Source organism: Haliotis rubra, unplaced genomic scaffold (genome assembly GCF_003918875.1).
Source record: "Haliotis rubra isolate DU_JTF1 unplaced genomic scaffold, ASM391887v1 Scf37, whole genome shotgun sequence".
Classification (NCBI taxonomy): Eukaryota; Metazoa; Mollusca; class Gastropoda; order Lepetellida; family Haliotidae; genus Haliotis; species Haliotis rubra.
The window spans coordinates 2,757,992-2,772,527 of record NW_025767046.1 but is presented as its reverse complement, the minus strand read 5'-3'; the positions used below and the strand labels follow the sequence as shown (position 1 = coordinate 2,772,527).

General features: G+C 39.1%; 1 protein-coding gene across 1 annotated transcript; it reads left to right on the top strand.

The window, feature by feature from the left end:
• The first annotated feature begins 1,925 nt into the window (after positions 1–1,925).
• LOC124285904 (neuronal acetylcholine receptor subunit beta-4-like) lies at positions 1,926–3,266 on the top strand. The gene has a single exon (XM_046722188.1). The coding sequence runs from the start codon at positions 1,996–1,998 to the stop codon at positions 3,211–3,213; it is 1,218 nt and encodes a 405-aa protein (XP_046578144.1). The 5' UTR covers positions 1,926–1,995; the 3' UTR covers positions 3,214–3,266.
• Positions 3,267–14,536: the final 11,270 nt, after the last annotated feature.

Below are 14,536 nucleotides of genomic sequence, written 5' to 3'. Positions count from 1 at the left end.
AAAGATGCTGACAGCCAACGTCAATGTACTGAGTCCGATATCCCAGTAATGTCGGTGCAGCTACGATTTTTATTTGTGGGATATGAAGCCTCTTCCTCAGGAACTATTAGCATACACAAACTGAAAACAGATTGCGCTCTTTGTCTTTGAAAGACGCCAAACCACTACATAAACTTATGATGATTGGGTGGTCTATAAACAGTAAGAACCTACATCAGACTAGAGGTAACAAATGTCTTGATATTCCATTGGAAACAGACTCAATTAAATCAGACAACTTTTTGAATTTGTAGGGGACTGATGATTTAAGCTTGAGTGTCTATGTTAGACAAAAATCAGTTTCCCCTATTGATTCATAATGTTTTCAGGGAGCATTTACATTTCTGTCCTAAACAAACACCAATTGATCCAAGTGAACGTGTGTATGTTAGCCTAATGAAAATTTCAACACTTTCTTTCAGTGCGTTGTCAATATTAGAATGCACCAACCGACCAAGGGGAAATCGCTCTTCATAAGTCTGGCTGCTCGACATGGAAAGTGCGCTAATATTCCCAATGTCAAGGCCTCAGATATCATAACATGATATGTAAGCATCACAACACTAATTCTTTCATCAAAGGACTTCGCATAGGTAAAATATCAAATAGTAACACATAAAATGAGGAAGAAATCTGACATAAAACATGCATAATTGAAAACATTTTACTTTTCTAAATGGCCATGTGCCATTTGCGATTTTTACTGGATTCCAAAACAAAGAAACAGAACACATACGAAGTTATATGTCGATTGATCAATAAGGGGCTGATGAAGTTACGGCCGGCATGCCTCAATTACCAGTGCCCATACTCAAACCCTAACCAGCACAGATTGGGCAACTTAGTGATTTTGCGCTGACCTCAGTTCTGTCCTGTGCTCGGTTCCTGCCAATGACTGGTTAATCTTGTTTTGAGACTTCAATGCCCGTGTCGTTGTGACCACAGTCGTTGCGAGTGAGTCCTTGGCAAACATGGAGTGGGAAAGATGAATACCAAGGACCTTCTTGCCAGAAAGAACAAGTCATTCTTGAAGAACTAGATGAACCTCTATCTACTGAGGAGGTCAAGAAAACAATCAAGTTGATGAACCTCAGTAAGGTTTCAGGAAGATTAGGAATCTTTGTTTAAATGTTCAAGGCATTTGATAAAGAGGCATTGCAGACTTTCCGTGACTTGTATTTGGGAAAAAGGAGGAGAGAGCCACCTGACTGCAGAGATGATATAATGGTCGACCCGAACCAAATAAGGGCTCACGAGCTGCATGCGGGAATCACAGGGGTATCTCACTGCTCTCAACAGCTGGCAAGATCCTGGCATGCATCATCCTGAACTAGCTGATTTTGTTGATCCCTGATTAGAACCTTCCAGGGTGACAATGCGGGTTTCGCCCTTATTGATGATCTTTACTGAAAGACAGATTCAAGAGAAATGCCTCAAGCAGAATTTGAACCTTTAACTCTGCCCATATTTATCTGACAAAGGCATTCGACATGGTCAATAGAGGGACACTGTGGGTTGGGAACTCTGCTTCGTTCTAATAGATAAAACCACTACTGAACTTCGTCCTCGGCCATGACGATACTACAAAGAAAAGCGATTACATTGTGATTATATAAGATGAGTCCATTTCTCATCACATCTCGGACAGAACAGCTTGTTTCTACAGTAGTAGAGAGCTTTGGAGTCAATATGACGCAAAGTAAATGATGATTTATTTGTGTAACAATCAGCGTCGTTTCCACCTAAAGCCAATCGATAAACAATTTAACTGAAAGTACTGCATGTCACAAAACATTGTCAAGGCAACAGCATAATATTTTCATCGTTGCCTATCGGATCAGTTTCAAAGTGACATTGGCGAGTATTACACCACGAGGAATATACTCGGCAGATCACTTTTAGTTGTATCACTTGTAGATTTCACTGCAAAGAAAGAAATTGAAAGATCCTTTCAAAATGCAACTCGAACTTGTTTTACATGTCATGGTGATGACCATATGTTGTTCGTACCAGCTTATAGTGACAGCAACTATAGAAGATGAGATTAAACTTATCAATGATGTCATCGAAAAGCGTTCAGTGTTCTCCAAGTGTGACCCACAAAGCGAAAAGATTGTTTATATCAATGTCATATTCTTCCCTATGTTCATAATTGAACTACAAGAAAGAGAGCAAGTTCTTTCCTCAAGTGGGTATATCGACCTGTGGTGGACGGATTCGAGATTAACGTGGAATGCCAGCAGTTATGGCGGAATTGAGAAAATGTATGTTAAACAAAATATGATATGGATTCCGGATATCATAACCGAAAATTCTGTCGCAGGTTACAACATCCTGGGATCGGGTGAGGATTTTGTTCTGGTTCACTCTAGTGGAAAAGTTGAATGGTCACCTGGAAACATTTTCAAAACTGTCTGTAAAGTTGACGTTTTCACATTTCCATTTGATTCTCAGAAATGTTTTTTAAATATCAGCTCATGGATGTATAACAGCAAAAGGGTAAGCCTTCTGGCCACAGAGGATTCCATTAACATGGACTTTTTCACGAAGAACTCGGAATGGATATTGTCAAACGTATCTGTTTCTAAGTCTGCATCTACCCCCACGGGTGAAATTGAGACACAGGAGATGATGTCTTTTATATTTAGACTCAAACGCCACAGTACGTTTTACGTCCTCAAAATCATCATTCCCCCTGTCATCTTATCCATTTTGAACAGTTTTGTGTTCATCGTTCCACCAGAGTCTGGAGAGAAAGTATCCATGTCTGTAACCACCATGCTATCCCTGACAGTGTTCCTCAGTTACATCGGTGACATTACCCCCAACAACTCAGACAGCATCCCTATGATTGCTCTGTTTGTTGTCCTTCACCTTGCTCTGGGAGCCTTATCAATCATCTGTAACATCCTAATTTTGAACATACATTTTGAAGCTATGAAGGACAAGGAAAAGCGGGATTTAAGAAGGGAAATAATGGTCAACAGATCAAACAAAGATGAACCTGCCGAAGTTACAATGGACCAAATACCTAACTGTGAGAAAATACCTAAAGACATGAAGGCTCAGAGGGCTAGGAAGATTATTAGAAACCTTGATATGTTCTTCTTTGGTTTCTCCATGCTGAGTTCTATTGGTGTCACGGTTGGCTGTGTAGCAATGATGCTAACTTAACATTTATGTTTTAGTCTGTCTGCAGTGAAAACGTACCGATGAATTTCACTTTAAACAAAAAAGTAAATCAAATAAAGTGAAATTAAGATTGCGAATCCTCATAACTTTACCTTGCCAATTAAACATAAAAATCTCAGAATTTTATTCAACTTAGGATAAAAGTTGTTTAACAAACGACCATATAGTTTCAAATCGCTATTATTGGTTTTTATTACAAGGGGGTATGCACATTAAATGAAATCCCTAGAACAAGAAGGGTTGGTTTCTACGGTAGCCTAACGCTCATCACGCACCGCCCGTGCATTTGTTTCACTGTTCCAATTACTACGCTTACCCCCTTGTAATACAAACCAATAATATCGATTTTAAACTATGATCGTTTGTTAAACAACTTTTATCCGTTTGGACCGTTTGTATCCCATTAGTCCTCATTTAAAAGAAATTGAACCTATTGATCAACTTTGATATTGTGTAGATAGCTGATGTTCACTATTGGTAGTTTTAAATTGCAACTTGGTGGCTGTATCCTTGACAGGGGCTGAAGTAGTGTAAACTGTATTGTCCCGTGAGAGGATATGTAAGACCACATCTATCAAAGTTTCTTATTCCTACCACAGTTTTAATCGTAGTATACCTTAATAACTGGATACGAATTCTTGTAATCGCCAGCTGCTAGATTCGACTGGAAAACCGCAGGAAGTAGTGTAAATCCTCATGGTCCCTCGTGAGGTGACCTACCTTTAGTTGTTGGCGATTTATATACATGTACCGTTTTCATATTGTATTATTTAGTATGAGCATTTGTTTTTTTATGATTATGATTGTTTTTTTATGATTTTATGACGCGGCTGAAATAATGATCATGTGACTTTAAATCTTATGTCACTCACCGTCAAATAACGGCTTCATTTCTGTCACTCTTGTAATTTTACTGTCCATCGTCGACAGGTTTTACTCTTCAAAATGTTTTCGTCACGATATGGCTGAGACATTGCCGATATGACCTTAAAAACTCACTCACTCACTCACTGCCACAATTCAGTCTGAAACTAGGAATTGTCAAGGAGTTATCACAGATACTTGTAACAGTATTGTATCAGGTCAGTTGACGGGCCCTGGTGTGGTGATCTTCCTTCAATTGTTTGCGATCAATCGCCCACTGTATTGTCCCAAAACAGTTTTCTACTTTTAAAGATGTATGCTAGCTAGTTTTAGCTAATTTTGTGATAATCTAGCAATTTTACTCTCATTCGTTGTTAGGTTTTTATATATTATCTGTATGTATTATGAATGTAGGACTAGTTTGAGTCTTTAGTCACGATCTGGCTGAAATATTGCCGATGTGACTTTAAATCTTAACTCACTCACTAATGAAACATGGTTGTCTTGTGACGTAGCAAGTAGACGCACGACCTAATAATATCTCCTAATAATCCTTGAACATTAACATATCTGGCAGCTTCGTTTTGCGCCAGACACATTGATTGTCAGTAAGCCGTGGTAATGCATAAACCTGAAGTTCAACAATAGTGTTTGTTTTTACGAGCAGCTTTTAGTTAAACAAAGCTTGTGTGTTGTTTACATTCATGCCAACTGTTAACTTTGCGTTGCAAATGTAAATGCCATGAGGAAAATCATCACTGTAAACCTTCAATCAACTGCTTTAATTTTCACAGCATGTACCGTGATCCGGTGGATTACAAAAGCTGAATCCACAGGAGAGTATATTTTCTGAATACAGGAAGAATAACAACGGGTTCTCAAGAAAACATTGGTTACAGTTCAATAACACAGTCTCTTATCTTGTACGTTAATGGGTGTACATAGATGAGACGTTAATTTATTGATGAGTGAAATTAATTATTGAAGCAATTGTGATTTTTTAAACGAGTGTTGAATTAAACATTTTTGTGGTGGCGGTACTGGCTTGCAGTTATCAATTAATACGTCAAAATTTGCTAAAATGTAATACCGGGTTTGTTAATCTCATGATGTTCGTTTCACCGGTGAGATGTTTTACATATGGTATTCATATTAAGAGTGAGTGAGTGAGTTTAGTTTTACGCCGCTCTCAGCAAAATTCCAGCTAGATGGTGGCGGTCTGTAAATAATCTGGTCAAGAAAGGATGTCATACGAGTTGATGTTGATGAATCGCTGAAAGACTTGAGAATATGGAATCAGTTAGTCTAATAGTATGGATTTGAACACATATTTTGTTTGTTTGTTGTTTAAAGCCACACTCCAGCAATATTCCAGGTATATAACGGCGGACCAGACAGTCCAGTGATCAACATCATGAACATCGGTCCACGCAATTTGGGTACGATGACATTTATCAACCAAGTCAGCAAGCCTGACCACCCGATCCCGTTAGTAGCCTCTTACGTCAAGCATGGGTTACTGAAGATCAATTCTAACCCGGTTCTTCACGGGTTCATATTAAGAGGAATGAACAGGTCGATATTTACACCGTAAAAAAATAAAATGTGTTCATACCTTTGGAAAAACACCTGAAAGCTCATAGATACATATGAGTTTAGTTTGTTGGTACAAAATCCATTTTCTAACACTCAGGATTATCTCAATGCATATATTTATGGATAAACTTTCAAGCACCATTGTTGAGTGTGAAATGTAAGGAAATACTGCAGGGTAAAAGATACGATTTACCATGTAAATGCTTGTTAAGCTTGTGGGTCTGCTCAAGGCAGCTACTGGTCATCCGCCTACCGATGAAATTGCTTGTGCACTCCGATCGCGCACGTACTCATCAAACCCAACACATTGACAGTATGTACTGGGTAACCGTTTCTGTGAGGACGCGCAGTAGTGCATCTTCAGTCGTCAGGAGGAACCCCAGGTTCTCTATCATTATAACCCTTCACTTAAGTACCAGTTCACTGTTAGTGTGTATCCATGTCCTGTGGGGGCGGTGGGGTAGCCTAGTGGTTAAAGCATTCGCTCGTCACGCCGTAGACCCGGGTTCGATTCCCCACATGGGTACAATGTGTGAAGCCCATTACATGTGTTCCCCCGCCGTGATATTGCTGGAATAGTGCTAAAAGCGGCGTAAAGCCCAACTCACTCACTCACTCCATGTCCTGTGTCATGTTGTACCTATTCCATGTGCTGAAATACTAATGTTTTGCTGCACATAGGTGACAGCCGTATCTTGAACCACTGAAGTAAGCAAATGCACAAGATCTACACCTTCATTTGTTGGTGATCGCCTCATTTCTTGGTAGCCAACCTCTATAGTCTGAAAGATGTTTGATTGGCATTTTAGAATATGCTATTTGATGTTAATCCTACAGTCTGTTTTTGTAATCTAAATAGTCTAAACATAGAATCAAATGATGTTTGATATGTTATGTTATTGGCATTTTAGATGTCCATCGCGCATATGCTCATTTGATGTTAATCTACAGTCTCAACACCCTGGAGTAGAGAGTTCTTTTGTTTATTTTCCCAGTTGGTATTTCAGCTATCTGGTCACATATATACCAACGGAGTTCTTTGTTTCTTTATTCAAGTTGGTATTGTCAACTTTCCAAAATCTGTACCAAAATTGCCACCTCAATAGTCATCATGTTAAATCATTGCGAAGTTAACTGGAAGCGAGAATAACAGACTGCAGCAAAGACCGCTTGCATTTATCCTATTTTGTTCACTTGCGCGTTCATTTCTAGATTCACAGTGTGTTTTCCCATAAACTAGAATACTGACGAAAGCGATGAAAAATCTTTCAAAAGGTTACCGATATTATGTTATGATTACAATTTCGTCTACAAGTACAAACTCAACACTCAGATTTCGAGCTCAAGCTCTCAAAGAGAGTCACAAGAATACTGGTTTATGAATGAAAACGACATAAAATCTTTCAGTTAATCTAGTATAACATACAGATAACAATTTCGTCGTAAAATCAAAACTTAACACGCTCAGCTTCGAGCCAACGCTCTCAGAGTCAGGCACCCAGTCGCCGGTACTCAAAGACTATCCGAATTATAGGTTGTTTAACAATAAAACCTTTTTTTACTTCCACGGATCGGTGGGGTAGATTAGTGGTGAAAGCGTGTAGCCTATAACTCGGGTTCGACTTCCCGCAAGGGTACAGTGTGCGAAGCCAATTTCTGGTATCTCCCGCCGTGATATTGCTAGAATGTTGCAAAAAGTTATGTAAAACCTCACTTACTCACTTTATAAATTTCACCATACTGAATAATCATTTAGTGTCGAATCCGTCCCCCACAGGTCGATCAGATACCAGAAGTAAGTCCCCATGATACCTAGTATAGTGATCAACCTTCACTATATATAGCCTGTTTTTACATTGTCTAGTCATTTCTAGTTAAAATGTTTTGTATTTAATTACTAGTTTTAAATGCATATCTGTGATACACTAGTAGTTTTACTGTTCTTCGTCAACAGGCTTTTTTCCCTTATTTTATTGATCTCTAACATAATTATTAATTTGTTCTCTTCACCATATGGCTGAAATATTGCCGATGTGACGATAAATATTAACTCACTCACTCAGATACCAGAAATTGGTTTCACTCATTGTACATCGTAGTGTATTGAGAAAGCATTATTGAGTATATAACTGTAGCATTTTGTCATTCAAACATAAGTAATTCATAACGGACATCTTGTGAGTTATCGTTGTTGTGGCCAAGAGCTCTATTCACCCGTGTCAAACATCACTGACTTCACCAGCAAGTCCAAATAGACTCAACTAACGCAAAACAGTTTCTTTGTTTTCGGGGACTGCATCAAATCAGTGAGTGAGTGAGTTAAACGTTTACGTCACATCGGCAAAATTGCAGTCATATCGTGACGACAAAGGTCATATACTGAGTATTAATATATTTACACTTTTCAAAAGGTTGTCATCGAAGGACAGTATAACATTAGACTATCACAGATTACAATTAAAACTTGTCTAAGATCATTTTCAAATAGAAGATTATTAGACAACAATACAATATAAAATCGGGCAGTAGATCACCAGCAACCAAAGTTGGACCATACTGTGGACGGTGGGGGCTTACAATATACTTCTGTTTATTACCAACGAGGGCTAACATATAGGGGTTCATATTTTTGATACGATGCCCTTGGGCAAAATATCACTTTGTCATGGTGACGTGACGTCATGAACAAGGCTATGACGTCACGTTTCTTCTGTGACGTTGCGTACTACATGCGGCGACGGCAGGTAGACAGCCTATGTTTGAAAGTAGATTTGGGTTATTTGACTCAATTTGACGACTTCGGTAATAAACAGAATATTATATTCGTGCCCATATCATACTATGTTTACGACACTCGTGCCTAAATATCGGTATATCCCTCGCTCTCGCTCGGGAAATACCAACATTTAGGCACTCGTGTCGTAAACATAGTATCACATGGGCACTCATATAATATCCTCTATTTCCTACACGGTTCCCCAGCCGGATGTTATGTTATGTTATAGGGTATGTATACATGTATAGCGCACATGTCCACGCAACTAGTACATGCTCAAGGCCCTGGTATCCCCCTCCCCGATCACTGGACGTCAATCACAACGGCACATCGTATTATCAATCTCAACACCCTGGGGGATCATACAACTCTTGCAGCCACTAGGCGCACCGAGTTATTGCGGCTTTCCCAGGTACCCATTCACAGCTGGATGGACTGGGACACATAGTCACAGTACTTTGTCTAAGTTTACTGCACGTTGCTGTACCCGCAACTACATGTTTGCACGTATTCATGTAGCCACCATCTGGTCATATACCAACGGATTCGTGGGTTGTTTTTTAAGTGCACAGGGTTGTGTACTGTACACTAGGGGTTGTGACAACACTGAAAGAGTCTGCACACAAAGTTGACATCATCCCTCTAGCTAATGGCGGTTGTCCGCAAATTTAGCCAACAAATGAAACTGACAAATATACTGTAATTAGGAATAACAGACTGCAGCAAAGGTTTACACGACCTAAAGCGCATGGGTAGCTTCGTGACACTTATCCTCAGATGTATGTTCGCCTTCTTGCATGCTTTCAAGTGTCACCTCTTCCGCATAACCCTCTCAGAGTTCGCTGAATACTCCTCAAAATGTGGCAAGAAAACACCCAAATAACACCAGCATATCTCAAACTGGTAAAGGGTCTAACACTGGTACTGTGACCTTTAGCTTATACAAGACTTTTACTATAGAAAGGTAAGTACTCCTATCTCGCAACAACAGATTTTGATGACACAAGTTTACTCCTCAGTAGCTAAACCGCGAAAATGTTGACATTCAGAAATGTTTTGGGAGAACAAGGACTTCAGAGCGAGCTTCCCGATGTGTCCTGGTTTACTGCAATAACAACAAATAGGCTCTGACGAAAATCTAGAAGTATTTTCAGAAACAACATGGACATGTTTGAATGAGAACCAGGAGAGGTTAAACTAGGCTTTCTGTTCTTTTGCAGCAATTATTACCTACAGACAGAACTCCTGTCAATAGGTAAGGAAGAATATATGTCCTGAGCGTCCCTGTAAATTGCAGTTTGCAACGGCAAGGTCCACTGATTCTCAGGCCATTTGTGAGCTGCCTTTTCAAATTGTAAGTATACTTTTTAACATAATATTCAGAGAAGAAGTGCGGAACAAGTTTTATCTGCCTTGAAAGGTCAACCGATCTATCATCACCTCATGGAAGAGAACATAGTAAGTCTGACAATTTCTTTTGAAATGCATTTCTGGTGTCCCCCGCCGTGATATTGCTGGAATATTGCTAAAAGCTCACTCACTCTTTTTAAATGTGTTTGCCTTATTCCATCGATGCGACGCTAACCATAACTGTCTGACTATGTATTTTCTGAGGTAGGTTGGTTGGTGTGTTGTTGAACGCCGCACTCAGCAGTATCAAATCTATATGGCTGCAGTCGGTAAATAATCGAGTCTGGACCAGACAATCCAGACACCTCATACTGAGAATTTTGTGACAGATGGTGTCTGGTTTAGATTCGGATTTAGATACTCTCCCTATTTAAAGGTGTAGACTTGCTTACTGGAATGATTTGGCAGGTGAAAAATGTTTGGTTGCTTCTGTTGTCTGTCATGAGCCCAATACTTCAGGAAGTAATGAAATCTTGAAACGATTCCAGATAATTTTCCTTTATGTGTTGTTAATCGTGCTAAGGCTAACCAAACTTCTGAGAATAATATATGATTGTCTTGACGGGCCTGAATTTCGAGGGAGAGGAAGTTGTGATAATATGGCTGTTGAGGAACATTCTGGATAGTGAGCAGTTGGTAAAGCTGAGGGAGAAGACCCAAAACTCAAAGTTCTTGCCAATATGTTCCTCTCCTCAGATGAAGAATACACGATTCCAATTTGCTTTTATATCAAGGGTAGCGGTTTGATGATGAAATGGACGTCCGCCAGATGTACTGATAATGAATGGAGAGGTTTTCATCAGAGTACAATCTGATTTCATGCCGAAAACATGTTTTGAGTTTGGCACATGAAGCTCCTTTGGCGGGTTAATCAGAATTAAGAAAAAAAGATCCCAGCTTCTCCTTTGAAACACATTACGGCCTTTGAAGAGCCTTTTATGATGGTCATTATTGATCGTGTTGTTCCTTTTACCCGCTAATCATGCGTGTTTCCCCAAGGTTTCCCGATGCTATTTCTTTACGGTTCAGCTTATTATAAAGACTTTGTTACAGATCTTCACTACGTTTGGTTTGCCGTTGAATATTTTGTATACAGAGATTTTCAATTCCATATTAAGCTTCAGTTTTCAGTATCAGCCTTACATACGCAGACATTAGGTTAGGTTATTTGCCATCTGAGAGAAAAGTTTCAGGATGAATGGGGTCTCTCACTTGTTTCCGACATATATTCTTCTCCTGGACGTATGGTTTTAGCATGCCATGATGTAGGTGACACTATACCTGCCAATATCAAAGATACCATTGCACATTTCATGGAGTGGGACAGAACCCCAGAAAAGGATCCATGCCTTCCTGTCCTGTCCTGCTGCAAGACGAAGCATCAGACTTTGATCATCTTTGACAAACATCAGATAATTTATTCCACAAAAAGAAACACTTGCTCTATTGTTAGCACCATTTAGAACAATTTAAAGTGTGCAAGGGTCTTACTTCCTTCCTCCACACTGATTACAATCCACTAACCACTGTCCTTGTGCGCTGGAGATAGTCTTTGTATGAATTAAATTTTGGTAAAAGGTAAAAACAACATTATTACTGATGCATAATTAAGAGCAGGTTGAATATGGTCAGTTTTTGACATGATTTTCATCAGTGAAAACAGTTCGCATACTTATATTGTTCATTATCATTAATCACTGTACGTGTCAGTTTTTGTACTTTTATTAGCAACGGTTTTCGTCAAACTTGCTTTCTCCAAACGTGTGTGTGTTGTGTTTCAGATTTACTTACTGTGGAATACTATTATTGTAATACATTATTCCTGTTGACATTCAGGAGAGGGCAGTATAGTGACAGTTACCATATTTAGACTGAGAGTATGGAAGTTTCTTGAACATCTGGAATATTCCAGCGTAGTCTTACCCTGCGAGTCAGTGGACACTCATGTCATGTCATGTCACATATTATCTCAAAAACAAGAACACCGTCAGTTCTGAGAAGATCCCTTTCACCCTGGATTGCCAGCCTAGGCCTATTTCTGAAAGACTGACCACTATTTCAGCGATGTCATGTATATAATCATCACTGTCTTTTATTGCTACAATCACTGCTGTTATATATATACTATAGTGCCATTGTTATTGAATTTATACTGCCACTCTTTTGTACTGGCATTGTTATTCTTTTGTAGTGATTTGTAAACTTAGTTAATGTTAGAATAGAAACTTTTTAGCATAACTGTATTTCCCTAGTATGGTGATCACTGTCAAGTATGTTTATGTATAGTAATATGTTCACGTGCTAGTTATATATGTAAATATCAAATAGTCTCGTTAGTTTTCTGTCTTTTGCTGACACATATTTATATAGTTTTTGATACAATATACCAATATAGTCACGATATGCGACTTTCATATGTAACTCACTCACTGGTGTTTAAAAGTGGTATATTCTTAACACTTACAGTACCGATGACAGCTCGATGACAACTCGAACGGCTATCCAGTGGTATACAATTACAGGATAATCCCTGATGTATCACTGAATCGCGCGGGGAGGTGGGGTAGCCTAGTGGTTAAAGTGTTCGCCCGTCACGGTGAAGACCCGTGTTCAATTCCCCACGTGGGCACAATGTGTCAAGCCCATTTTCACCGCCGTGATATTGCTGGAATATTACTAAAAGCGGTGTAAAACTAAACTCACTCACTCAATCATTGAATTGCAGAACACGTTTTCCTTGACGCGAAAGTACACTGCCCATACACCAATGCGAACGTAAGCAATAATGTTAAAGGCTAAACCAGTTAACTATTTAAAGTGTGATATATTCAGTGCCAGTCTAAGGTTGGACCGGCAGAATCTGCGCATGTAAGTGATGATAAATCGAATAAGATCATCCACTCTTTAGGTCCCAGTAAAATCTACAAGTAACCAACCTACAAGTTATATCTATGGTATTTGCCTCTTAGTGCATATACACGGAACATTCTAGAATCTAGAGACAATCAATTGGGCAATGGAAAAAAAGATATTGTGCCTATGGTCTGCTTCTCACAGCATTTTGTGTCACTTGCCAATTGATTTGCCGGGTATTAATGGAAATGAGTTCTCTGTTCAACACACAAATAACAATTTACTGTGACTCGTATTGACTGTCAAGCTCTATAGCTCGCTCTGTTAAATACTTGATGAGTTGACGCAAAATCAGCACACCGTTTCGTCAACATTGTGTTGAACATATATTGCAACGTGCATGTTTCATTTCTGTTTGTGGCTTTTGTGCTGTTTGGGATTTATGTCTGTGTCAAAACAGGCCCACTAAAATACAACGTTCTAGTCAAACACAGATATCCTATCTAGACACAGCAAACTAACTACGAACTAGGGCTGGATATTGCCCTGATTCTCATATTGCGATATATTGCAATAATTTAAGAGATATTGCAATATATATTGTGATATATTGAATGGAAGGTTTCTGCCCAAGTGCGTACATCATAAATTCATAATAGCTCTCAGAGCGAAAGCTTTAACCACGAGTAAACCCCGTGTCATTTCACCTACGACGAGCATAGGTTGTTGGGAAGAAAGTCAAAAGCAAAATCAATATTGTATGCTTTGTTTTGTTTGCTTAACGCCACTCTCAGTAATATTCCAGACACATGAGGGCTATCTTTATGAAATCGAATCTGGACCAGACAATCCAATGGTTGATATCATGACAACCTAGTGGTTAAAGCGTTCGCTCTTCACGCCGAAGACCCGGGTTCGATTCCCCACATGGGTACAATGTGTGAAACCCATTTCTGGTGTTCCCCGCCGTGATATTGCTCGAATATTGCTATGTGCGACGTAAATCTAAACTCACTCACTCTTACCACTTCTGGCCTGGATCTTCACGGGTCGGGGGTATTTGGATGCAAAACAGTCATACATATATACATATTAGTGTTGTTATATATTTATATTTACATTAACATCCCATATCGTCCGAGACCAGTACGCGCGTTTTCATCCAGTTCAGTCGATCTATTTGTTCAACTTGAACGTTGACGTGCAGACAATGGCCATGACTGTCAGTTGTCACTGTCGTCCCCGAGACTGTCAACGATGCGATATTAAACAAGGAAAATGTTTAATATTCAACAGCATCGCCGTTCAGGCCGCGCTTAGCCATTATGTGTTGGACTATTCACATTTATAAATAAAACATCAGTTAAAAGACATGTACAGACCAATGCCACTCTTGAATTGCTGTTTATGATTTGAGAATGACGAAGCATTGAGCCTCAAACAGGCTTTGTTAAACTTCAACACGCGTTGGTGCACATGCTTTACAAAAAGCAACAAACTTGATATTTACTTGATGAGCTTGTGTTGTCGGGAATAGTCTGTCTTCGGGAATATCATGCATTTTATGTTCTCCAGAACTGTCTGATAGATTGAACCGGAAGCAGTTGCAGTCTTGGTCGTATAAACAGTTGAATGACATGTCTGTTCAAGGCAGCAACATGGAGTTTATAGGAGCAATTCAATGTGAATTCAACATCCAACATTTCAATACACACAATAATAATATATACTAACGGCCAAAAGAAACTTTACAAATATAAAAATTAAATAATTGGAATTAAAAGTAGTTTTTAGCTCTGTTCTCTC